Source organism: Cupressus sempervirens, chromosome 6 (assembly GCF_028749045.1).
Source record: "Cupressus sempervirens isolate cs-2001-9-10 chromosome 6, ASM2874904v1, whole genome shotgun sequence".
NCBI classification, from domain to species: domain Eukaryota; kingdom Viridiplantae; phylum Streptophyta; class Pinopsida; order Cupressales; family Cupressaceae; genus Cupressus; species Cupressus sempervirens.
This window is the reverse complement of record NC_143123.1, coordinates 430,272,085-430,299,065: the sequence shown is the minus strand read 5'-3', so window position 1 is coordinate 430,299,065 and position 26,981 is coordinate 430,272,085. Positions and strand designations below refer to the sequence as shown.

General features: G+C 36.3%; 1 protein-coding gene and 1 pseudogene across 2 annotated transcripts in view; one reads left to right on the top strand and one right to left on the bottom strand.

Annotated features, from left to right (window-relative positions):
* The window catches only part of LOC149552882 (mRNA capping enzyme family protein), a 256,559-nt gene extending 239,485 nt beyond the window's left edge, over positions 1-17,074 (bottom strand). The window contains exons 1-3 of one of the 2 annotated variants that reach the window (XM_089788424.1): positions 16,303-17,074; positions 15,635-15,722; positions 7,215-7,339 (exon numbers count right to left, since the gene is read on the bottom strand). In XM_089788424.1, coding sequence (XP_089644550.1) covers positions 7,215-7,339; positions 15,635-15,701 — 192 coding nt within the window. In that variant the 5' untranslated portion in view covers positions 15,702-15,722; positions 16,303-17,074. The remainder of the gene's footprint in view (positions 1-7,214; positions 7,340-15,634; positions 15,723-16,302) is intronic. The other variant, XM_089788423.1, reaches the window with a different exon arrangement.
* LOC149552883 (uncharacterized) lies at positions 8,488-14,208 on the top strand (annotated as a pseudogene).
* Positions 17,075-26,981: the final 9,907 nt, after the last annotated feature.

Sequence of the window (26,981 nt, the reverse complement as noted above, 5' to 3'; positions counted from 1 at the left end):
AAAGTGCATTAGCAACTAGCTAAGGCCAACAAGCCATTTAGTCATTAGGTGTACTAGGTAGCCCTAGAAGATATTCGACCTAGATACACATCAACACTCCCTCTTAGCTAGGGAGGATTCCTCCAACATCCAAGTTACATAGTGACAACCATCATAGCTACTCCCATGAATGGAAACACAAGTTCTCATCACAAAAATGTGATGACATTCACCATGGCTACTGCCAAAGGGTGAATAAACAACAATGTTACATCATGGAATTTTTTCCATGACATCCATCATGCATACTCACAGAGGGTGGATCCACCATACCTACTCACAGAAGATGGTAGAACGAGGGCTTTCAGCTCAAACTTCTTACAAAGAAGAATGCATCTCCACTTTAGAGAGGATAGATCCACCATAGTGGTACAAGGGCTTTCACCTCAAGCTTCTCCCAAACAAGAATGCATCTCCACCATGCTTACTCGCAAAGGGTGGATCCACCATGAAGAGGGAGGAATGAGGGCTTCACCTTAGACTTCTCCCAAAGAAGAATACATCTCCACCATGCCTACTCACAAAGGGTGGAACGAGGGCTTTCACCTCAAACTTCTCCCACAGAAGAATGCATTATAGAACGCTTGCACCTCAAGCTTCTCCCAAAGAAGAATGCATTATAGAGGGTTTGCACCTCAAACTTCTCAAACAAAAAAGAACGCATTAACAAGGGATTGCACATCAAGCTTCTCCCTCCCTCACAAAGAACTCATTAATAAAGGATTGCACCTCGAACTTCTCCCTCGCAGAGAACTTATTAATAAGGGATTGCACCTCGAACTTCTCCCTTCTTCATTAACAACACATAAAAGATCATCCAAAAGTCGAGACTCCCTCTCAGCCAAGACTCCCTCTCAACAAGGGCAACATTCTCATAGCTTTGATTAACACAATACCAAGAAATTGGATCTTGCAGTCACACTGCTACACAAGATTGTTGATCCTCGGTAGAGAACTTGACATTCTACATTTGCCACTCAAGCTCCCTCTAAATCTGATTTCTGCAGCTGAATAGTCTCCCTTTGAATGTCATTTCTTCCTTTCCAAACAATCACAATCTGTATAGGTTCTTTCTCTTTAATGAAGTCATGTGCCACCAATTCAGTCTCATGGCAGCAAGCAACGTCCCCATATTCATAGAGATAGACAATTTGTACATAACAATTAGCAATACAAGTATATAGTTTTGCATATTCTCATCAATAAAGCATGTGGCACCAAGAACAACAAAAATATCCTATCAAAGAAAATCATCTTATTTAGTAGACTTAATGATTTTCTGCCTTTTATAAGACGATTTTATGCCTAGCATCAAGTGTAGCACAAACAATAAGATGGAGACTTAAGATTGTTTTGAGATCAGAAGATTGGATATGCTCAATTGCTATACATCTGTTCATAAAATCAGGGATTGAAGACTTCAAGCAGAAAATCTTGATATATTGGTTCCTAAACAACAGATGATATTGGAAAATAAGGATATTTCATGAGAACTTTTTATTGCATCAATATCAATCAAGTTACAAAACCGGCTATTGTTCTTGCAATGCCTTTATTGATACAGAAAATCTCTACTCGGGCGTATCCCAAGTATGCTCGAGTCAGTATATATATGTGAGAACCATCAACTACACTGTGATTGTCTCTGTTCCCCATATCGATCCTCATCAAGACAAAATGGTAGAAGGAAGTATCATGCTTACTCAAGATATTACATTGATCTAGCAATAATCAGAGATAATAATATTGATGCCATGCAGATATATATTGTAGGCTGTAGCAGATATTAATGATTATATTAATCAAGGAGAACACTTATATTGATGAAGAACAGTCATTGTAATCAATGCAATATCAGTCTATTATATTGTATCGACCATGTAGTCTCCACGAAGTACAAAGGCAATCAGCAAAATATGTCGATGTCATCATCTCCAAATATGCAGAAGTAATGTTACAGTGACCAAGTTCCAATAATGATCCCATTGTGCCAAGATATAGAGACTCGAGAATCGGACTGTATGTTAAGTGATTATTATAATGACTATAATATCAGTTATTGGTGTTAAAGAAGACTTAGTATCAAATCAACCAAACAAGGACCGATATTGCTGCCAAAGAGATGATTGTAATCAGCAACTTACTGATAAATTGATTAGTTATCTAAAAGGGGTGCAGTGAAGAGTTTCCCACTGAGGCTGCAATGAAGACACAACTCGCATCCATAGTTTGCAGACTTGGACTTAGAGAGTACTCGGCAAGCCCAAAATTTTCAACTCAAAAAAAACTTGTCATAAACTCAACAAAAACTCGAGGAAAACTCGGCAACTCAGAAAGTACTAAAATTTAAAATCTCTTAAAGAAACTTTTCTTTTTTGTAGAATACAATTACAAAATGTATTAAATTAGTAAGTGACGTTTCAATAGAGAAAATGTGTAGTTTTATAGCACTAAAATGATGTGAAAAGCGCATCTAATCCAATGTTTTCCCTGCATCAACAGTTTTACCTACACTTGTTTACATCTATAAATACGCGAGAGTTGAACTCAAGAGTACTCACCCAACAAATAAACTTGGGAGTACACCGCAACTCTCAGAGTGCTCGGAGAGTTTGCAAACTATGCTCACATCCATTCTTAAGCATTGATACTTGTGTGGATAGATTATCATTTCCAAACCATCATTGAATTTTACTGTTTCTTATTTCATCCATATTTGGATTGCTCTGAGTGAACAGTAGCCTTCTTAAGAAAATCAGTTGTATATTAAAAGACATCAATCAGAAACAGCACCAAGGGACATTGCCATTTGAATCAGTATATCCGACAAGCAATTACCCTGAAGTGGAAGGTGTAATCAGATCAAAACCTCAGCATCATTGCATACTTCTAAGGTACTATCAGGAACAGCAATTATTGTTTCGTCGCCATAAGCGATAAGGAGACCGATTCCATAATTCACATAGCTTATCTGAGAAAGCAAGATAAAATCCATCATATCAAATTGATAAGGTTCATATATTGTAGATCTGAAGATCAAAGATATCCATTGCATATACAGCAATTGCATGATTCATCAAGTTAGAGTACATGAATTTATAATACATTTGATTTATAGCATTTCATAAGGACACTTGATTGAGTTGAAGGTAATCATTATCGAGTAAGTGGTATCATCAATATAAGTCTTGCAATGCATCAAGATATTGCATTTTTTTCTATGAGTGAAGTATTTGAATAGAAAGAAATCTCTTGCAAATGAATTATAAGTGAATAGTCCCAACATCTTAAGAGATTACATAAGGGGACATTAAGTCATATTTAGCACTTCAGTATTTAATTCAAAAAATTAAGAAGTTCTTCTGGCAAGGAGATTGCAAAAAATGATAAAGTGGCTCTCATATCCAGGGACAAGATGCATAAGTCAAAGGAGCTTAGGGTGGGCCTCTTGAAACCAAGTATGGCAGCATAAGACCTTAGGAGCTAAGTTGATTTGGAAATGGATAAAGAACTGCAGCTAAAAAGGGTAATAATATTGCAAGAAAAAATATTTGAATAACAACAGTTCAACTAGTATCCTTAAGATTGATAATCCTCCGGGAGGTTCAAGGATTCGAAATTTCATGCTAAGTTACATACAGATTAATGATTACAAAACATCAGTATTGGGATGTACTTGAATACGGATCTGCCCTTTTCATGGAAGATTCATGGGGAGAGTATCCAAGCTTAGACAACATATTGGAAGTAAAGCAATCTTCAGAATATCTTACACAGCTTTGGGGAAATTCACTCAAGGATTATGTGATCCTTTTTAACAATGACCTGGTCATTGGACAGAGATGGAAGGACATGTTATCCTTGACATTACCTTATGCAAGGAGATTGCAAAAAATGATAAAGTGGCTCTCATATCCAGGGACAAGATGCATAAGTCAAAGGAGCTTAGGGTGGGCCTCTTGAAACCAAGTATGGCAGCATAAGACCTTAGGAGCTAAGTTGATTTGGAAATGGATAAAGAACTGCAGCTAAAAAGGGTAATAATATTGCAAGAAAAAATATTTGAATAACAACAGTTCAACTAGTATCCTTAAGATTGATAATCCTCCGGGAGGTTCAAGGATTCGAAATTTCATGCTAAGTTACATACAGATTAATGATTACAAAACATCAGTATTGGGATGTACTTGAATACGGATCTGCCCTTTTCATGGAAGATTCATGGGGAGAGTATCCAAGCTTAGACAACATATTGGAAGTAAAGCAATCTTCAGAATATCTTACACAGCTTTGGGGAAATTCACTCGAGGATTATGTGATCCTTTTTAACAATGACCTGGTCATTGGACAGAGATGGAAGGACATGTTATCCTTGACATTACCTAAAGCAGAGAGAGATAGAATAAGGAACTCAGCAGAGAAGCACCAGTTCAATGCTAAGGTTGGATAGAATAATGAACTCATTTGGGCAGAAGTAAAGAACCAACAGTTCAATGCTAAGGTTGGATAGAATCATGAATTTATTTGGGCAGAAGCAAAGAACCACCAGTTCAATGCTAAGGTTGGATATAGAGGGGTTACAAGGAGCCATCAGCAGGGAAGCTCTCAAATTCCAACACAGTTGTTTTGGAGCAAGATCTGTCTGCCCAAGGCCGGGGTGTTCACATGGGCTGCCACACAAAAGAAAATCTTAACAGAGGAGAAGTTCAGGTTTATGGGTTACGAAAGCCCCACAAAATATATTTTATGTAAGAGTGAGGAAGAGACAGTTTACTGGGCTGACACTTCTTAGAGAAATGTTGGCAGTGATTATGTGCAATGCTAGGATGGGTGATGGTTTTGCCCAATGACATTATGAGCTGGCTCAAAGGATGGCCGGTCAAGACAGGTTTGGGTTTTCTAGGATGTATGTCGATTATCTGCCCCTTGCCACTAATTTAGGAAATATGGAAAAAAGGAAACAGAAGAATCTCAAAAGACAAAGCCATGACATTTGACTCCTTCCTAACTAAAGTAGAAGTTGCCATCATAGAAAGTTGAAGAAACAACCAACAGTTAAACTATATTTCATCCAAAGAGAAGGTAATTTTCCTAAACAGGATGGTAGAAGGAGATTGATATCGAATGGATTCATGATTCCGCCATTCATTAGGGAGGGAGGCGGCGGAATAGAAGAGTTTGGGCTCAATCAAAATGGCAACCCCGGGCAATATGGCGTTGGTTGTATTGTTAGGCTATGGGATGGTGAGGTTGTGGGAAAACTGGCAATCCCATAGGAAGAGCATACTAATAACATAGCAGAACTCACGGCTGTCATTCATGGACTCAAATTATCCATTGATCTTGAAATTCCATGCCGGAGAGGTAACTCAGGATTGGCGGTGAATGCAATCAGGAAGGTAACAACTCCTAATTGAAAGCTTGGAGTGCTGGTGGGCAGGGCTGTGGACTTTTGAACCTCTTTGACAAATTCACTATTAACCATGTCTATAGTGAAGTAAACGTGGATGCTGAAAATCCCGTCAACTTGGCAGCTGATGGGACAGAAAATGGCTCAAATGGGGTAAAATCTTGGAAACCTTCATTTCTATGACACCTCCCCTCATTTGGGAGATTGTCGTTCAGTATAACAATGCAAGTTTTTACATTAATCTGGAAAAAAATACACGAGCTCTTGACAAACAGCCTGAAAAAACATGTTAAAAACTTGGATGTCATCGTCCGGGGTTGATATAATGAAAAGTGGCATTATAACCTGATATCTGGCAATGGATTTAACATGGAGAACCTTGATTTTCCTATCACTGAGGAATAGTTGGTGCATATTTGTAGATTGGACACAAGCTGAAGTATACAGACAGTGTCAAACTGGCACTATTTTAAGATTGCATCGCTATCAACAATGCAAAGTAAAAAAATGTCTCATTAATGCAACTTCTTTTCAACTAAGGTGGATCTGGCTATCAAGCTTTGAATAGCTTAAAATAGCACCTTCACCAATCTTTTGACACTAGCTTGAGGAAAATATGGATTCACCTCTTAGGTCAAAGAGCAGCAAAAGACAAAAGTACTTTTTAGGTTATATCTCTGATCATACGCTGCATGCTTTATGCAATGCACCCACTATCCCAACCATCCATTAGGACAGTTCTGGGCAAAAGAAATTACTTCTGCAAACATCGGGTCAATATTGACATCTCTTCCCACTTCCTTGCCTCATTGTTGGATATTGGAGAGGAGAATTTATAGGTGCTACTGCTACTTTAATTGGTCTTCAAGGAAGAGGTCCTGGTTAATGATATAGGTTCGGTGGTGCTTGTTGAACCTGGGGTAGGCATTCCCTGGCCTGATGATATACTGAAGCTTTTTGAACCAGATGCTGAAGTTATTAGGCAGCCCCCATTATTCTTGGGCTGGATGCTCAAGGTGTGCAACACCATCGAAGATGGGATGGAGAGGGAAAGAAGTTCCCACAGAGGATTGTGCGTATTGAGGAGGATGGGTCCCCTTGGCTAAAAAGTTCTGCAAATGTGTTAAGCTCCAGGGCCTCCTATGACTGTGATTGGTTCATTATGTTGCTTCTCTTGGTTCCCAGTCGGGGGTCTGGTCTGGTTAGTAGTCTTTTGATCTGGTCTCAATGTCTGGAATTGGCTACTTTGTATTGGTGGCCCTCAAAGCACCTGTTGTGATTAATTATGGATAGCACCTATGTAATGGTTGTGAGCCTTTTTGTATACAGAAGGAATGTCGGTGGATGATGGCATTCAATAGTAGTAGGTGTGGTTCAGTTGCTCATCCTGTGTCTGCTAGAGCGTAGTATGGCAGATACACCTCAACGTTATTTTTTTAATTTTCAATATATTATACCATCTCAGCCCATTATCTAGGAAAAAAAAAGATGTTTGGCAAATTTTTTAAAGGTTACATAGTTTTACAAAATTTGAACATGTCATTGTATTCACAAGGAAATATTCTCGTAAAAATCCAACTAAAAGATCCAACTGGATAACATCGGCCACAAATATTTTCTCCACACATGCAAGACAAAATTCAAACTATCATATGCTCTATGCCTAGTTTCAGACCAAGCAGCAGACCGTCTCTGTTTCTGCAAATTAAGTGCATATTTACAATAAAATATGATGCAATGGCTTGAAAGGAAAAAGATAAATTACCCAATTGTTAAGCTTCTTCAAGTGAATGATAGGACTAGCTTCTCTCTCCTCTAGGGTCTGGTTAGTGCGTTTACTATAATGTTCTGCAACTTTCTGCGCAAGCTGCTGTGTATTATCATTTTCACCTGTGCATATGCTCCAAATATCAAAACCAAATCATATCTCTAAGAATCTTCACTTCGAAGCTTGTTGAAAAAAATCTAGCTTCAAATATTCCATAGATTGTCACCAAGCTAAAACTAAATCTGTTTAACATAAGCTATATGGCCATGCCATATTCAAAGTCAACACAATTTTTAGACTTTCATGGCCATGCCATATTCAAAGTCAACACAATCTTTAGACTTTCACTAAAGCACACTGAAATTCCCTGATTCTGAAATCCATATAATTTTTTTATATCTTAATAATTTCATGATTGTGGTACAGTATGTCCTATGTATATTGCCAGTGCATACAAAGGGCTACTATTATGCCCGTGAAGAGGGTTATAGTGCATAGGTTGTGTTCAAAGAACGAATTTGTGATGTAAATTGCAGGAACCAACTGAGAAAAAGTATATTTTCAAACATTTCATACCTCACCGAAGGACTCACCATTAGCTCAGAAATAATTACTTTAAATTAATCAGGCCAAATTAAGTTTCTATCAAAGAAAATGTGTGTCTTCTCTGAAACATAGCATTGTCGGGTGTATGAAGCCCAATCATTTTTGTAATGGTTACTGTGGTTGGAGAATATTCTGACTGCCATGATCAGTCCTTCAGTTGTAATGGTAAAAACTCTTGGTCTTCCACATTCCATAAACTGTGGACTGTCATTTCTAATTTAATTCTTTATTCTGTTTCTTCTGCACTTTCTTTTGAGCTCCAAGATCAACAATTGGTATCAGAGCTGAGAGAATAATCTTAGTTGGACATTGTAAAAAAATCCACGAAAATGGATGAATCAGATTTGCCAGAATGGGCTCAAGCTCTGATGTCTATGTCCTATGGTTGTCAGAAAGTAATGATGAGTTTTCTGCTCAAATTTAATATATGAATTATATGTTGAAACTATTTTGTTGTGGAGAAGTTCATAGGCATGTGGAATCTAGTAGTGATAGCAGAAGAGGGATTGATGGGGTTCCTGATGATGTGTACCGGTTTGAGAATGATGTGTTTAAGAATGATGTATTTGAGAACTGTTGTTTATTTGGATATAAGAAATATTCTTTTGAAGGACAAGATCTTGCTGTAAGCATGAGCCAAGATTGGAAATGAAAGAAGATGAAAATGTCATTTGCGGAGACTGTGACTATTATTTATTTTGAGTCTAACAGAGGTGCAGAAGAGGTTGAGACTAGCGTACTGGAAGACATGGCTAAGAGAAGAGGCTTATGTATTGGCCAACTAGAGAGTCAAACATCCCAAGTTATTTCTCTTCCTATAGAAGAGGAAGGACAGTTTAATGTCTCTTCTCTAGTAAAAGGTTTAGCCATGATCCAGCCTTGTGTGGAACTTTGTTCTGATTTGAAAAAGGAGAAAAAGAAACTAAATGAATCAGGTGATAGACCTGTAGTTGTGCCGCATGTTGGAAGAGTGAGAAAAAAAAAAAGACCCAAAGAGACCGGAAGTGGTGACTATGAAAGGGGTGAGAGCTATGGAGGACCCGACAGGAGCAACAATGGAGACAATGGGAACCAAGGTGCTGACAGAGCAATGAAAGTATATGGAAACCAAGGTGGTCCGCCTGCTCCATATGGCAGTGCTCCAGCTTGAGGGTATACAGGTCAATATGCAGAGCCATCATGCCTCCTGCTGGAACAGGGTATGCAAACCCTTGTACTGGTGGCTATGGTGAGACACCTAGCTACAGGGCACCAGCTCCCCCACCTAGTGCTGGTTATGGTGCACCAAATGTGTATGCCCAGCCTAATAGCTATAGTGCTCCTCCAGCAAGTTTTGGAGCAGCACCATCATGCTTGGTGGTAGAGGACCAAGAGGTCCTGCAAGATTTGACAATTATGGGGATAGAGCTGATGGGTATTCAGATGCCAGGGTAAATCCAAGGGATTATGTGAGGGCTACGCCTAGAAGTTATGGCGCACCATCTGATGTAGCAAAAGTCAAACAATGTGATGAGAATTGTGGAGACACTTGTGATAATTGCAGAATATATATTTCTAATTTACCTCTCAATGTCACAGCTCATGAACTGAGCGATCTCTTTGGAGGAATTGGCCAAGTGGGAAGGAACAAGAAGAAACGTGGTTACAAAGATCAGTGGCCATTGAACATCAAAACCTATAGAGATGACCAAAGGTGATGCTGACCTATCCAATGAGAGTCCATCTGCTGCACATTTCGCTGGTGGATTTTACAATGATTATGTAATGAGAGGTTACAAGATAAATGTCACAATGGCTGAGAATTCGACACCTAGAGAACCAACTACCCAAGGTGGATATGGCTCTAGAGATGGTAATAGATGTAGTGCCTCTCCCATTTGATTTCTGTAAGTCATCCTGATGGATGCAACCTTGATGATCTTGCTTTGTGAGTGATCATGATTAGGACCCGTGAGTGGTCTACACACTTGGGGTGATTTGATTTATATTGTTGCTTAGCTGATTCATATGGTATCACAATGTTGTTCCATGATTGCCCTGAGATGGGAACAATGGTTGCAATGTTTATTATTTGTCCTGTTGCACTTGACTAGGTTCCTGCAGCAATGTTTTCTCATGTGTTTGACCATGTTGGCTTATATGTTTATGATGTTATTGTGGGATGATAGCATTGTTTACTCATGTGTTTGACCATGTTGGCTTATATGTTTATGATGTTATTGTGGGATGATTATCTAAGATCATGTGTTTTATTGAGCCTTAATTGTTGTTGAGTAATTAGTTATTATTTCCATTGTTAAATGCTTAAAATAATTAGAAAATGATTTATCCATATTGGATTCATTGATTTATGTGCTGTGAATATTCATCTTGTCTCTTTCAGTAATTTATGCAAAATGGGCTATTTAAATGAATCTTTAATGATATTAATTAAATGCCTTAATTACAAGATTATATGTAATTGTTGCTTCAACTATTATACATTTTGCATCTACACTTGATTGTGTTTGTTTACTATGCATGACTTATATCCCCGACACTGGCACGTGCAATTAGTGATTAGACCTTTCAACTTGAGCCAATATCGTCCTTGTATGGGCGGTGTATCTTTATTACATTATTTTAACCCTCCAATAATTGGTAAATCAGGATTCATAATGCACTATGTGATTAGACTTGTGAGTGTGTTTGTGCATTTAAGATTCCGCATTTCTCACATAAAAGATTAAATTTAATGCTATTTAGATGGCTTAGAGAGATTTTATTTATTTGATTTAATCTTTATTTTATTGTCGGCATATTTGCCATAGTTGAATTCCAATTTAATTGGAATTACCTAATTTATTTGGGAAGGGGCCAATTAGTTTATTAAGTAATTTAATACTCTAATTTATTAGTTACTTTAATTAAAGTGTTTATAGTAGGCAACAGTGAGTTTCACTTCACACTTCTCACTTTTCTATTTCATGATTTTGGAGGAAATTCCTCAAAACCCTCTTGTGAGAATTTAGTGTTATGCTTGTTGCGGGAGTTTGGCTTGGAGGATCATTGTGAGATCAATCTTGTTGGATTCATATTGAAATTTCTCTCCTATGTCGATGGTTTCAACCAATTTGAAAGCCCCACTATTTTACGGCAGTAATTCTTGTTTTGCCCTTTTGGCTGCTAGGTAGGGCTTTCTGGTTTAATGGGTTTTAGTCTGTTTTACTTCCCATTTTCGATTGTTGAATGTCATGGAGTGGAGAATTAGTGTTCCCCTTTGTTTTCATGCATTTCTATCACCCGGTTGGATAGGGATGAGCATTTATATTTCGTGGGGATTTAGAAATGCAAGTTTAGGCATTGTTGTGCTGCTGGTTTTTAGGTGGTTGCTTGCAAGTCAAATTTTATTTAATTTTCTTTAGTTTGGGCATGTTTGCTCAATCGGTTTCCAATTTCATTGAATTACAAGATGTTTTAATTTGAGGAGTTTTTGACATTGCCTTGTTTTGCGTGTCATGTGGTTTTTGCCTATTTCTCTATTTGCTTAATCAAAGGTTTGATTTTGTAGCCTTTGCCTCAATGATTAGGATTGTGGAATCAGAATAGCTATAGGACATTCCAGGGTATTTTATTTCCCGATCCAAAGTCATGTCCCGATATTGGTTTTGGTGGACTTACAAGTTTTGTTGGATTTGCCGGTTTGTGAATTTGAGCCTATTTAGTGAATTTTAGAGGACCCTGTCTTGTGACACTATTCTTGAGTTGGGGTTTCAGTTTCGTTTCTTTCCGAGAAGTTTGAATTATGGGTTTTTGTTCTTGCCTCATCTTGTGTGCCACCCATATTTGGTTGGGGTTTAGGCAATGTATTCTTGGATTATGGAAATGGTATGTATTTCATGTTTCCTTTATTGTTGTGCTTCTACTTCATGGACATTGGGATTCATGTAGAATCCATACTCCCAAATTTAGGCCAGTTGAGTGAGTTCATGATACTTGGTAACTTATTGCATTATTGGCATTTGTGTCAAATCTATACTCCTGGATATGGACCGGTTGAGTGAGTTTGTTATACTTGTATCATTGTTGCATTTCTCATATCCAACCCTTGCATTGGTATTGCTTGATTATATTTGTGAAGTTGATTGCGCCCACACATGAGCACATGCATGTGTGTATGACGGGATCTTGCGAGACCGACACTCCCGGATAAAGGTCAATTGAGGGATTGTTCATCTGGGGGTTGGGTTGGGAATTTGCATTGCCTACGAGTACTCATGTGTAATGAGCATGGGTATGTAGGGTAAACATGTAGAGTGGCTTCTCTCGTGTACCCCAACTCAGAAGTGGCCAATAAGGTAACATGAAGAGGTTCTAACAAGTGATAACCAAAATTAATTAAAGGGAATAAAACTTAAGATAAGTAAACACCTGTACGGTTATAGAGCATCCCAAGGGAGCCGATACGAGGGTGTGGTGTTTGTACAGTTACTAGTCTTAAGCGGAAGTTAGTATAAGGACATGGTGTGATGGCCTCCTAGGGGAGTTGTTTCTACACAATCCTTAGCTTGAGCTTTCCAATGCCAAGCAACTTACACTCCACTAGAGTGCCTACATAGTTATCCTATAGTGGGTCTAACCAGTCACCTAATGTACTGCATTGTCTTCATGAGCATATAGATATTGGTATCATACTTGATTGGCGTATGTGTTAGCCTTGGGTGGTTTTCTTCTGTGATTGTGGTTGGGTCATTATCTCCATCAGCACGGCGGGAGTAGGTCTGCGGGTACCATGTGGTTGGGAGGCATAGCTTCTTATACCATTGTTGGGGACCGGTGTACAGAGACGATCTACCCCTTGTTTGAGACCAATGTTGGATGTTCACTTGGACTTTGGTGTATCTAGAGCATGTTTCCTTGTGATTATGCTTTATTTTGAATGCACTGATATCATGTTTTAGATGGTGCTTAGTAGATTATCTTGTTGCATTTCCTTTATCATGATGTTAGATATTATGGCTTAGTTGATGTTACTTACCACTACTATGGCTTAGCGATGTGATTGATAGATTAGCATGTTGGATGTTCCATGTTTCATTGATGGTTATTGGTAAGTTGGAGCTCATAAGGTAACAGCAATGATCTTGTTGGCAAGTTGAGATTTCATGCTCAGGGGTATGGTTAGGGCCCTTGAGATCTCATGAGGTGGGTCGATTTAGTTTGGTTGCTTCTTGCTTGTGCTTTCCCTTCATTGTGATGTTGCTTATGTACATGTTTCTTTGAGGATGTTGGTTTTCGTGGATTGGAGTAGCATAATGTACATGTTAGGTAGGCTGACTCTCTACTTATTGATGCTCTCGAGGGTTTGCTCCTCAAGTTTGGTGGTTTCGATACTCCCTGTTGTGGAGGTTCTAACCTCACTTTGCTTTTTGAGTTGGTCGATTGGCTTTGTGAGTTAACCTGAGTGACAGTTGTTCAGAATTGTACGATACTGGCCAAGTATCATACTGCAATATTGAAGAATATCATATGATAGTGGTGGAGGATCATACTAGTTTTACATCGTTTATCGTACGGTACTGGTGAAGTTTCGTACTTCTATAGTATGAAGTATTGTACTGCAGTATGTTGGAATACGACCTAGCAGTTTGGTGGAATATCGCATGGTTCACTTGGGAGACTTGCTCAGTCAATAAATGGGCATTTCCCGACTTGTCTGGTGAATTCCAGAAGGTGATTTGGATACCCTTTTGGGAGTTCTTGCTCCCTAGATCTCGATCTTTCAGTTACGGGATGTTTAGGGTTCAAGTGTTGTTTGTGGTTATCGTTATATCATCTTAATTGGTAATTGAACTTGAATAGCTTAATCATCTAAAAATTGTGTTGGGAATTAAAATGAACCTTGTATGTCCTAATCTTGTAGATGGTTAATGAATGTGTTTGTAAGTGATGAACACTTGGGGATTTTTGGTGGTTTGGTTATTTATCTTCTGTTGAAATCTCTTTTATGTTTGTCGTTGCATGTAGCTATAATTAATCTTTGCTTTTCCTTGTTTTCAAGGATCTCCGGGCAGGGCATTACAATAGAGGCCGAGGCGGTTATGGTGATAGAAAACAGGACAGTTACACTGGGGATAGAAATAGTGATATAGAGATGGTTAGGGGTTTGGTGTTTAATAAGAAGGCAAGCCATCTGGCTGGTGGCTCCCTAAGGATTCAACATTATAAGAAGGAAGAGAAGGGGGGAGCAGCAGAGAGAGAGATTGCAAAGAAATTGACATCTCACACGACCCCAAATTCTCTGCTAAAGGATTTACCGCAGACCAGTGAGGATGGATATGGCCTCTATGTGAGTCCTGAGGACAATGTGGTCTGTGATGTAGAGCAGCATATGGGGCAATCTTAGCCCCTTTGCAAGTGATTTTGGAGAACTTCATCCTCGTAATGATGAAAAACATTACAATAACTGCAGAACAACTCTTACGCCATCATCCCTATGCAAGATCACAATAAATGGTGTGTTTCTATCTTCCAAAGTTTCATCTGATTCATTCTACCATATTTCAGGATGTACAATCATGGCACGGATGGCAGTTGAAGGAACCCAGTTTGATGTTCATCAGTATGATGCCCAGATGAAAGAAATACTGCAGACTAAGCGTGAAGAAATGTTTGCCAGTTACAATGAAGTGCATGACACACTTGATTCTATGGGATTGCGTGAAAATATGCTCCAAGGCATTTATGCCTACGAATTTGAAAAGTCATATGCAATTCAGCAGAGAGGGATAGTGCCCTTTTGTAAGGAACTAGATGTGATCCAGCAGGCCCAATCTGGAACTGGTAAAAGAGCAACATTTTGTTCTGCGATTTTGCAGCAACTTGACTACAGTTTGGTGGAATGCCAGTCTTTAGTTTTGGCTCCCATATGGAAGCCTGCCCAACAGATAATAAAGGTTATGCGGCTTCTTGGTGATTACTTATAGGTCAAAGTTCATGTGTCGGTGGGTGGTATAAGTATTAGGAAGGATCCACGAATTCTCTCGAGTGGTGTTTATGTTGTTGGGACATCAAATTGCATGTTTATTTTGCTGTTAGATTTTATTCAGTCTGACAGAACTTGGAGAAAACTAATTCGGACTATGCTGGAACAGAGCCTGGTACTTTCAATTTTTTATCCCAAAACCTGCTTGTTCTATGTGATTGATGAATCTACTGCCTAAAATACCTCTGTGAGCTTTCTTTCTCATTTTTTTGGTGATTAGTCTTCAGGTGGGAGACTATTGTGTGTATGAAGCCCAATCATTTTTGTAACGAGTACTGTAGTTGGAGAATATTCTGAGTACCATGATCAATTGTTCAGTTGTAACGGCAAAAACTCTTGGTCTTCCACATTCCATAAACTCAAGACTGTTAATATATTGATGGACATTGTCATTCTTATGTATGTTGTATTGCATTGTAAGAAATAATAAAACTGATAATCCCAGGTTGAATGTAGCCTGATAAAGTGAACCACGATAAACTTATGTGTCTTCTGTGTCTATGTTTGTATTTTGTTACTTTTGAATTTATTTTTTTCTATTTTTCTTAATCTACAAGCATGTCCCTCACGAGAATGTTACCATTCCAAAATGCAGACTTTACAAATAAAAATTCCTGACACTAGACACATAAGACACAGTGTGTAATTTTGAAATGCAAATCTAAATTTTAAATATTAGCAAATCCCTGAAGCGGGCTTTCAACATCTGACTAGCTTGGCATTTGGAATTCCTAAAAATTTTATAACACAAAAAAGTTCCCCAGTGGATATAAAAATATTTACTTACTCGTTTTGATATGCTTTGAACGCGGAGGCGAAGATGAGGAAGAAGTATCTTCGTAACCTCGCTTCATTTTCCTCGAAAAATGATTTCTCTGGCCAAAAACAACAAAATAAAGTAAGGAAAAAAATCGATTTTTCAACCCGCCTGTGATGTCCCACCTCCTGATGGCGTAGAATGTTGAAACCCTGCAAGTATTTGTTAGTAAAAATAAAAGAAGACTGTAAAGATTACATATAGAAACATTGATATAATGTTAAATCTACATATTTTATTAAGTAAAACTCTACCCAACTACCCCTTCCTAAACCTTCGGAGGAGTCCTTCCTCAAATTACCTAACCCTCTTGTGAGGACTATGTTTCGATTAGGTGATTATCATGGAAAAAAGCACCATCCTTAGGCCTCTTGGGATCTCTCAAAATCACTACTTGGTAGAGATCCCACCTCTAACCAAGTCTCGTATGTTTGACCACTACAATATATATTGCCTCAAAGAGATCTCTCACTAATCTCTCTCAGGGATTCTCATCCCGACATTCATTCTTGAATGCCCTCTAATCTTCTAAATTCTCTTGATGAGAGTTTGATATTCATTACATGAATATCCTTAACCTTTCCTGGGGAGAGTTAACCCTTACTAATCATATATTCATAAGATACGTAGCTGTGTACCTCTGAGTTCTGGCTGAATACTTCACTATTTCTGTATCATAATAGATTTTATATCCTTTTATGCTGATCCCACTTCTAGCTTCAATGAATGTTGGCGGCTATGTATGTTGACAAGGCTTCTTCGATTTAGGCTGTTGGAACTTCCTTCACGTTACTGATCAATCACGGTGTGGTGTACAGATTCTCGTTTTACTTGGCTATCCGTAGAGTTCTCTTCCTTGCTTCCCGTCTGATGAAACTATACAGATATCGTGTAACCTTCAGAAGATGATATGCGTTTCAAGTTTCTTCTGGCGCGGATATGACTGTATCTCAACTTTGGGTCTGGTTGCGTCTGAAGACCCTCGATTACTCACCTTCCTTCCTTCGAGAATAATAAGATTTCCGTGATTTCGCGGGCCTGAGTCTTTTGTTCTACGCTTGGTGTTGTCTGGTGTTGACGGCGTTCAGATTCTTCGCATGTATTTCAATGAATGCTTTCAATCAATCCCCTTCTCTGCCCTCACAAGCATAAAAAATAAAATTATGCTTTTAATTGGGATTCATTAATAATGTACATAAATCTTATGAAGATTTATTTTGTTGGGTTTATTACACTGCCTGAGAAAAAGAGGATTGAATCTTTTTTTTAACTTTTTCTCCGATCGTTTTTGTTGTTCTGTAGCATCTAATATACCAGTAGCCGTTCTGTAATTTTTGCCGATGTATTACTGAAGAAGATGGACAAATGATAAGGCATTGGTCATATGCAGGTGCCGCTGAATTCCTATATAAGGGGTTTCTTTGGGATCCGCCTAATTTTGTTCGGTAGATTTATCATTACAGTAATCTATTTCTTTTATTTTTTATGAAAAACTCTAAAAGAGTTTTAAGTTAATGTTTTAACTAAATATTGGTAATGATATGATATAGAGGCATCACCAAATGTTAGATGGTATATTTATTTAAAGTTTTTAGAAATATATAGGCAAGAGCTTACAATGCATAAAAACAAAAAGTTTTGGCAATCTATGATTTATTTATTTAGTTTAAATAAATTTATAAAAAGCATAGTACATTACCAAATGTTTTTCTTAAGTAAATATTAAATAAAGATAAAGATGATATTATATTTATAGAAGAGAGAAGATGTGATATTTGTTTATTATTCAAAATAAAGGTTTAATATTAAAATGGTAATTATATTATGATATTGTAATTAATGTTGAACTTTTATAAAAAATTGATTGTATTATTATGTCTTAACATTTTTAACTTTATTTTTTTAATTGATAAACAGTCGAAGAAGCCTAAAGAAATTCTATTAAATTTAAGAATTTTTTATGTGTACAAGTGTGGTTCAGTGCAAGCACTGTCTGGAAAGAATGGAGTAAGAAAACCTCTTACTTCTTCAGTCCAGAATGCAAATACAAATACAATACAAAATTGTCGTGTTGGACCCACGCAAGATAGATAGTATTTATTACCTTGACATGTTGAGAATAAATAAAAAATAGAGATGGTATCAAAATGAGATGAGAATTTAAAAGGCCAAAATTAGAAGTCCACCTTCTTCTTGAAAGTGATCATTGAAATTGCACTTGAAGACTGTACACAAACTTGCTTACCAAGCGCCAAGAATGATAGCTAAAAAGATATATTATGCATGTTGTCTTAATCTTACTGAAGGCTAAACCAAAGGCTTCTTGATTAAAACAAAAATGAAAAATGTTACTAAGATAATTATCCAAAATTAAATTTGAAACAATACTAATTGTCCTTTAAAAACTTTGATTTGTGTTATATCCTTATAAAAATGAGAAGCCTTAACTAATACATTAGAATATAAATATTGTGCATTGTCGATTAAACTAGAAAAAAAGGGATAAAACATATTGGCAGTCATTGAAAATAAAGTTAAAATAAGTGATTTTGTTATCAGAAACGCTCCTTAGAAGTTATATCCATATATAAATGTCTTCGCAGAAAACTAAACCAATTAAGAGCATATTGGAATTGTTAATAAACAATAAATTACAAAGATATCCACATAACATGTTGGCAAATCGATCAATAGATGAATCAATAATCAGATTAGAATTATAACAACCTTGTTATAATAGTCAAATTAGGATTGTAACAACCTTATTTATGCTTAATAATCAATGAATTATGATGTCCCAATGACATATTGGAAAATCAATAGACATACACTTGGTCTACTTGAACAAATGGACCAACGAAAAACTCATATATTTTTTATTTATTTTGTCAAGCACATATATAAGTTTCAATCCAAAGGCATATTCTGAGGGGAATGATTTCCTTCATATTCATGAGTATCCCCTAGCAAGATAATGACAAGATCCAACATTTCTAAGCTAATTTTGTTTTATATTTTTCCCATGCTTCTATTCTATCCTTTATAATGAATTTGTCAATCCAGTCTGCTAGGTGGGGAGACCTAACATGTATAAAATAGAATAAGATTTTGACATTAGGTAACCAATCAATCAACTTGTTTGGATCCATGGTTGTAATAATCAGATAACGATAGTGAGATCATCCTTGATATTGGAGTTAATCTTTTCCAGATCCCCTGAGTATTCAAGCTTAAAGAGTTGTCTACAAAGAATGTTGATACTAAATGTATCCACCCTAGCCAAGTTTGCCATGACAATGAACATTGAGGGAATACTACTATTAACCCTATATTTATTAATGTTAAGGATAAACTCATTTCCTAAAACCCTGGACACCACACTCAAAACCATAAGTGAGTGTACAAAAGGACTTCTTTCAGTCTTTCCTTTGTAATAGGATCATCAAAAGTTGATTGGGATTTTGGTCCTCTTAACTTGATAGGAATTTTCATTGTGAGGACCACACAATGACTAACTATAAATTGCTTTAGGATGAAAAATTGCTTCATATTCTAGGAAGATACTTGGATCAAAGACTAACAATCACCCAACAAAGAAAACTTCTTGAAACAAAAGAAACCAAGGGTTGGATAAAAGGAACCTTAGAGATAGCAAACTACAACATTGATAAAGAATCTTATATGACTAAGGCTAAAAGCGAAAAAAGAAAAAAGGGGAAAAGAAAATATTGGAGGATAGGGAGAATAGAGGAAAAGAAGTTCAAAAGCAAGGGAAGGAATAACAAAGATCATCAAGAATAAAAACAAGAAATTAAAATGTTATAGAAAAGAGAGAAGAGAAAACAAAACCTTGCAAATAGGATTAGAAAACTAAAGAAAATGACCAAGGAATGAAAGACCAAGGGAAACAAATACTTCTAAATATTGGTAAGCTAAAAATACAAGGGAGAGATAAAAAAAGGTAAAAGGGAAAGGATGGGGATAGGGCAAACATGGAAGAGGAAAGGGATGCCCCTAGGAAAGAAAGAGAAGAGTGGGGGGAGCATCAAGATGAAAAAGGAAGGAGACTTTGTGCCAGAGAGAGAGAGAGAGAGAGAGAGAGAGAGAGAGAGAGAGAGAGAGAGAGAGAGAGAGAGAGAGAGAGAGAGAGAACAATGGTTGTTGCCTAAAACCCTATAATATCCAAAGTTGTTTGCTCAAAGAAGAATTTTGAGAGATGTCATACTAGTAATAAGAAAACTCAAGTGCTAAAATAAGACGAGGTATACAATATTCTTGTAGTGAAAAATGTGTTCTTCAAGCTAGCATAAATAGGTTAGAGCCCCACAACTATAATACATGAAAAAGGGAAATGTCAACTTTGCTAACCCTTAAATTATAAGCCCTAACTTGCAAGAGCACATATTAGGGCATTTTGACAAAGATTCAAATTGTTAATAGAGAAAATTGTTTCTAATAATAATGAAAAATCCAAAGTTGAACTCATTGAAAAAGCTCAAGAGAAATCCAAAAACATCTCTAAAACTAGTTATAGTTTTCAACTTCCAAAAACTATTTGTGGAGTAAACTTCAATTTATTTTAACTAGTAATTATATAAGGTGGATGTCAAGCAATCATAAAAGCTCACAAATACTTCACAATTCATTTGTGTGGGTTATGACCTTATACCTCAAAGGGAAGGTAAGGAAATAGATCCTTTCAATTCCAACTCTAAGGTTATTAGATCCAAGTATATTGATGTAATCCAAATGATGAGGGAGAACTAATGCAAACAAAGATCTAATGGTTATAGAATCAGAGAAAGAATGCAAGATCCTTACATCCTATTTGTAGAAAATGCAAGTTAAGGAAGAAGTTATGATTTGTAATTAAAGAGTATACATATGAAAAGTAGATTCACTGAAATGAATAAAGCAAATAAAAGACTAACCTTAAAAGTGAATGGAAAATTAGATCTAAATTTATGCCCTTTGTAGTACTCTTGATAGCGAATAGACTTTGTTTGGCACATGAAACTACAAGATCTACAAAACCTAGAAATCTTTCATCTCCAAAGTAGAGTCAACTTTCCAGGAAGGTGTCAACTTAGTATGGAGTTAACTTGGAGGGACGAGGAAGAAATGTGTCCATATTCTTGTGTGTCTAATAATGAAATTTATTTTAGATCTTTGGAGTTTAGCAAAACGGGTATTCAGATCTGTAATATATTTTATTTTCCAAATATGTAACATGCAATTGAAAAATGTTTTATTTGTTGATGGGGAGTTTTCCTTTGTCAAACCCCAATTTAGGAATTAACCTTAAAATTAAAATTGTAATTGTAATTGCAATACTAGAAATGTAAAGTGAATAAATAAATTTAGCTTACGAGAATATGATTTCTCAATCAAATGTAAGAAGCTCCCTTTACCAAGTTGATTATATCAAGATGATGTGAATTTAGAAGAAGAAGAATGAATGTTGAAACCCTTTCTTGATTACAAGCTACACTATCACCAATGGAGGAAGCTAGATCTTCAAAGGTTGTGGCATGAGCATGGAAGATAGATGATGAATCCCCCAAATGGAATCCTTTGAAGCTCTCTAAAAGTACCTTGAATGCAATTGAAGATGACTTGAAGGCTTGAATGATAATAATTGTTTGATGTGAATTGACGAATATAGAATCTTGGTATGCTTGATGTGTATGTATATGGAATTCCAAATGAAGCAATTGAGTGGACTTATAAAGGATTTAGAGTAAACTTTCTCTTGTCAATGGACGTGGCAAATAAATGATACATCGGATCAAACCTGTCACAAGGGCCAAGAAGGGGACTCAAAATAGGTCCTAGGACATGTCCTAGTCCTGGGATAGGGACAAAATATGTCCCTATCCTAAGGCCCAAAAAACACTAGGATTCTCTTGGGGTCCCAAAACAAGCTCTAATTTTGAGAGATCTGGTGCAGATTTTGAGAAAAGGCCTATTTCAGTGCAAAAAATGGATTTTATGATTGGAAGATGAAAAGGGATGACACCAAGTGGATAGGTCCTACCTTAAGCTTTGGGCCATAGAATATGAATATCAAGGAGGATCCATTAGATCCTACCTCAAATCCATCTAGGAGAGATAAGAAGAGATATGCAAATGCATCCTCAATGCAAATTTATAATGAAATCACATTAAATGGGTGCTAGACTGTCACAAAATTGAAGTGCTTCTAACTTACAACAATACATTTAACCTCCACTTTAGTGAGAGTATGGACTCAACTTAAACTATTGGTAAAGTAGAGAATAAGGCGTGAGAGAATCTTATCATAATCAAGAAGACAAAGAATAGATAAATTACTAACAGAGGGAAGAAAAGAAAAATTGTGATTAGATTGTCAAATGAAAAGTGTACATCTCACTATGAATCATGCAAAAATAAAGTTAAAAAATGTATTACCCATGTATGGGACAACATACTAAATTTGAATATGTTACCCATATATGAGATTTAGCATATGGAATTTGAATGTGTTACCCATGCATAAGATTTAATATATTGAATTTGAATGTGTTACTCATATATGGGATTTAACACATTGAAAGTGAAAAATAAAAGAGACCCAATCCTAAGGATACTTAGATCCTTAGGGGATCAAAGGTGTGCATGGAGAATCAAGTCTTTAAGATTGTGCATAATCCACAAAGGGATTCACAAGTGTATGCCAAGGTTATCAAGTGTGTGTGTGTGTGTGTGTGTGTGTGTGTGTGTGTGTGTGTGTGTGTGTGTGTTTGTGCACAAAAAAAAATGAGCAGAGTGTATGCCCCTATGTTAAATTTATTGCTAACACTTTAAAAGGAACAATGGCTTTAAAAAAGTATATGTACATCTACTTAGAGACATCTGCACTATGAAAATCCCCCAATAGAAGATAATTCAAGGGAAATAAATGCATAACATATAGAGAGCACAAAAGGGATGTACTAACTCCAGGGTCATTATGATCATGAGATAATATATGAATATTATTGCAAATGAGATTTCATCATTCCCCAAAGGAAGTAAAACTATGACACAATTACAAAAAGACACGTAAGAGTTAGGAAGAAGAGAATTTTGTACCACCACCATGGAGACCAAAACAAATTGGTGCTACAATGTCACAAATCCAAGTGAACAAACACAAGGACACATTTACGAACATTGGCACACTTACGACAAACAAATAACAACATATAGAAGAAGTGAGACACATTGAAGAATTATAAGACATTTTTATTATTTTATCGCCTTGCAGCAATGAAGCATCACAAGTCATTTAAAGAAATTTAAGCAAACATATAGCAAGCAAAATATGAGGAAAGCACATTAGAACATGCAAATACACAAAATGTACCATGCTAGAAAAAATCGCTCAAGAGCATCACTTGCCTCCCAATCTCAGGTGTATCACTTAGGAAAGGTGGGAAACTTGCAAGAGGAGTAGCATCCCACACAATAGGAACAATAATTAATTGCAAACAAGGACCCTCTTAAGAGTCACTATTCTCAAGACTATATAATTGATAGTTGTTTTGAAAGCACATTGGGAAAATCATTGTCAAGATCAATAGTGTCATATTCATCATCATTATTATCAACATGATCATCTAATGTATCTTCTTCATCAAGATTAATAATAATAGAGTCTAAAATGCAAATATCATGCTTATCTATCTCCTCATTATGATTGTTATTAATTTCCTCCACAAATATGAGCTAGTCAAAAGAAGACAAAGAAGAATGAGGTGCACGCAAACAAGCTTTAGCTTTAGCTTGTATTTTGGTGAAAAATGGAAGCAAATTAATAGGGTAAAGGCCTCCACTTTTCATGCAAAAGCATTGAAATGTGTCTAAGAAGAAGGTGAATTTCCAAGAACAACCCCTTTTTGAATTCAAATTAGATTAGCAAGACCCAAATAGAGGAAGGGATGCCAATATTGAATTCAAGTTGTGAAAAGGAATGCATTTCAAGAAAATGCTACATGTCCCCTATGTGATATGTGAATGTGATTGTGTAATGAACTAATTTCCTAAGCATGAAATAGAATGTGAATTTAAATGCTAAATGTATGCAATCATCCCTATTAAGATATGCAATTATGTTTAAACTTAAATTGAAATGAATGATAGAGTACTGACCTTGAAATTTATAGAGGAAAGTGTTTTTTGCTCCAAAAAGTGTGGATTTGAGCTTGGGTTTGAAATTTCATTCATGTATCCCTAAATAAAATAGAAAACCCAAAAATGGGTTTTCCTTCTAGGGCTCTAGGAATAAGATGATTGGGAGGAAAAGTGTCTAGACACCATTTCACAAAGTCATCGTACTCCTGGGATACTATAACTAGGTGAACCTGAATTATTTTGAAAGCTCTTGTGGGGTTATTTCTAGATTTGCAACACAAATTCACTGACCTTCTCCTTTCTTGTAGAAACTCTTGTCAACAAAGATTTGTGTTGCTTTTGTGTTGTAGATATTAAATTTGCTATGTAAGATGTAGGATATCTCTACAATTGCAATGGGTCTACCAAAACCACATCATGGAGCCATGGATATAAATGTGCATCAATAAAGAAGATGATGAATGCCTCAATGTAGATCTCCTCCTTGATGGCCAACAAAATGCTAGATATTGAAGAGGAAATGCTCACAAAGGATCCATGAAACTTTTAAGTGCCTTGAATGCTTAAACGAAGTCTTCTTGCTTGTATGCCTTGAGTGCATGTGGATTGCTTATGGATCAAAGTGGATGTTGATGGATGTGAAAATGAAGATCCCAAACCTCCTTTTATACTATTTTTCAAGCAGGAAAATAAAGTAGGTTTATTGGAGATCAAAAGTAAATAATTAGAAAACCTAAGGCACCTCAGGATGCAAGTCTCTTTTCCTTGGGGAATAGGTCCACCTAGTCAACCTATTTCTAGGAATAGGTCCACCTAGTCAACCTATTTCTAGGAATAGGTTGACATGTTTTGGAATAGGTCAAATAGGTTGGCCTATTCTTGGGGGAGGGCCCAAATAGAGGTCTTGAAGGCCTCAAAAGTAGTACAAATAGAATCAAGAAAAGAGGAAAGGGATAGAAGAAAGAGTAGATTGAGCACAAGTGCATCCATGGTTCGTGAACTACCAATGGGATGGGTGCTAAAAAATCTTACATTATGGGTGCTTCTATTTTAAGACAATACATTTAGCCCCCACTTTAGCGTGACTATGAGTTACTGTAAAGTCCCAATAAAGTTGATCAAAAGCAAAAGATTGATCTCATAATGACTAAGGAGATGAATAAATCATCAAGCACCCAAGAGACTTGAGTCCTCGTCACATCCAAAATTAAAATAAGAGAGATGCCACTAGAAGAAAAAAGTGTGGTTAACTTGTTGAACAAGGTTTGTGTGCCTTATTGTGATCTACAAGAGGGAAAAAAAAATGGTTGTATTGCAACAAAAGATGGTGTTGAATGGCCTAGCAAGTGTGTGTGGCATGCTATTCAATCTATCAAAAATATCCTTCTTCAAGGGAAATCTATGTCCAAAAAGAACCAAAAAATGACCTAGACATAAGGATGTGTGCACCCTTACAGGACTAAAAACAAGATCAGATTTTCTAGACTATCAATAGTCTAAAGAAGGATCAAAGAATGATTAGGCCTCTTAGACTGTTAATAATCCAAAGAGGGATCAAAAGAGAGGATTGAGCCTCCTGGAATATTAGTATTCCAAAGAGAGATCCAAAGAGAGCAATAAAGATCAAGCTCGCATGAACTATTAGTAGTTCAATAAAGGAGATCAAATTGTCAAAGTGTGTGTGAGAAGAGTGTGTGCCCCTACATTCAAGCAATTACAAATGTCTTAACAAGAGAAATAACTTTAAATAAAGTATACATGCATCCACTAAGAATGTTTCCACTATGAGATTCCCCCAAGAGAGAACACATCAAGGGAAACATACACTTGACAAAAGAGAGAACATGAAGGAATCTACCTACTTCGGGGTTAGTATGATCATATGATAATATGTAATATTATTGTTAAGGTAGAAGGATCCCTACAAACGAATATGAAATGACAATTCAATAATGATAAATACTAGATAATGATTTGTATTTTTGAATCAAATATTTTTAGTCACCATTGACTTTAATGTCTTTCCTTGGGATCTGTTGAGTGTTGTAATTGCACAATGACAACTACAAAAATACATGAGAATCTCTCTTGAAAACTCAGTAAAATATCAACTCCAAGGTTCTGGTAGGCTAATTCTAAACCGACTGGGTAGCTCAATAGAAGATAAATGTTTTTGTTTAACAAGGAGGCCTTTGTTGTCTCTATGCAGTCCAATCTTTAATTCTACGATACTTAGAAAATAATTAGTCGAAATCATATTTTTTATGTATTCTAATTTTTTGGTACATGTGATTTTAATGTGCAACTAGGATGAATTTCTAACTTAACCATATTCTGTGAAATAAAAATTGAGAAGACATAAGGTAACGAGAGGATAAAATAAATTATTGAAAAATGAAATCTAAAGAGCCACAATGATAATGTATTTGCAAATTAAATCTTCAAAGGGGATGATCGAAAACACTTGAAATTTGTGAGTTGCACAACCATAATCTCACTGATGTAATCATTGGTGGAACTTTGTAAGATTGTATGATTTACACAACTCATCAAATCATGTAGCCACATAAGTGTGTGCACATGAGACAAATTACTATGAACATACATGTAGAATTCCCCTTCTTAGATTTATCACTACACATGTATTATGTGGCCAATCATGACAAACTCCAAAAACTAAGACTACACAAGCATTCAAAAATAATAATACCAATAGTTCCTTCATTATTCATGAATCCTTAATTCACAAAGAGGACACGCATTACAAAAAGATTCATTGCACACAAAATGAAAGCACCAATAGCATACTTTATTGCATAAAATGTCAACCTTGAATACATGTTGCATCACTGTATTTATAGTGAACTCTCTTCATCATGTGATTTTCAGAGCTAGGGTTTTTCCCGTGCAAAGAGTATGTTAAAAATATTAAAATAAAGCTAATTATATATAAATTGTCCCCTAATATGGTGATAAGTAAGCATGAACTCTTAATTTTATTCATTAAATGGTGCATGGGCCTTTATGTAATGTCTCGCCAAGGGATCCAAATGAATTAACCTAAAGTTTTAGCTAAGTTTGCCAAACATTTTTTTTAAAAGATCAACATACACATCAATCATAAAGTAGTAGAAGCAATAACATACAATCATACATAAGCAAACATAACATATTACATTCC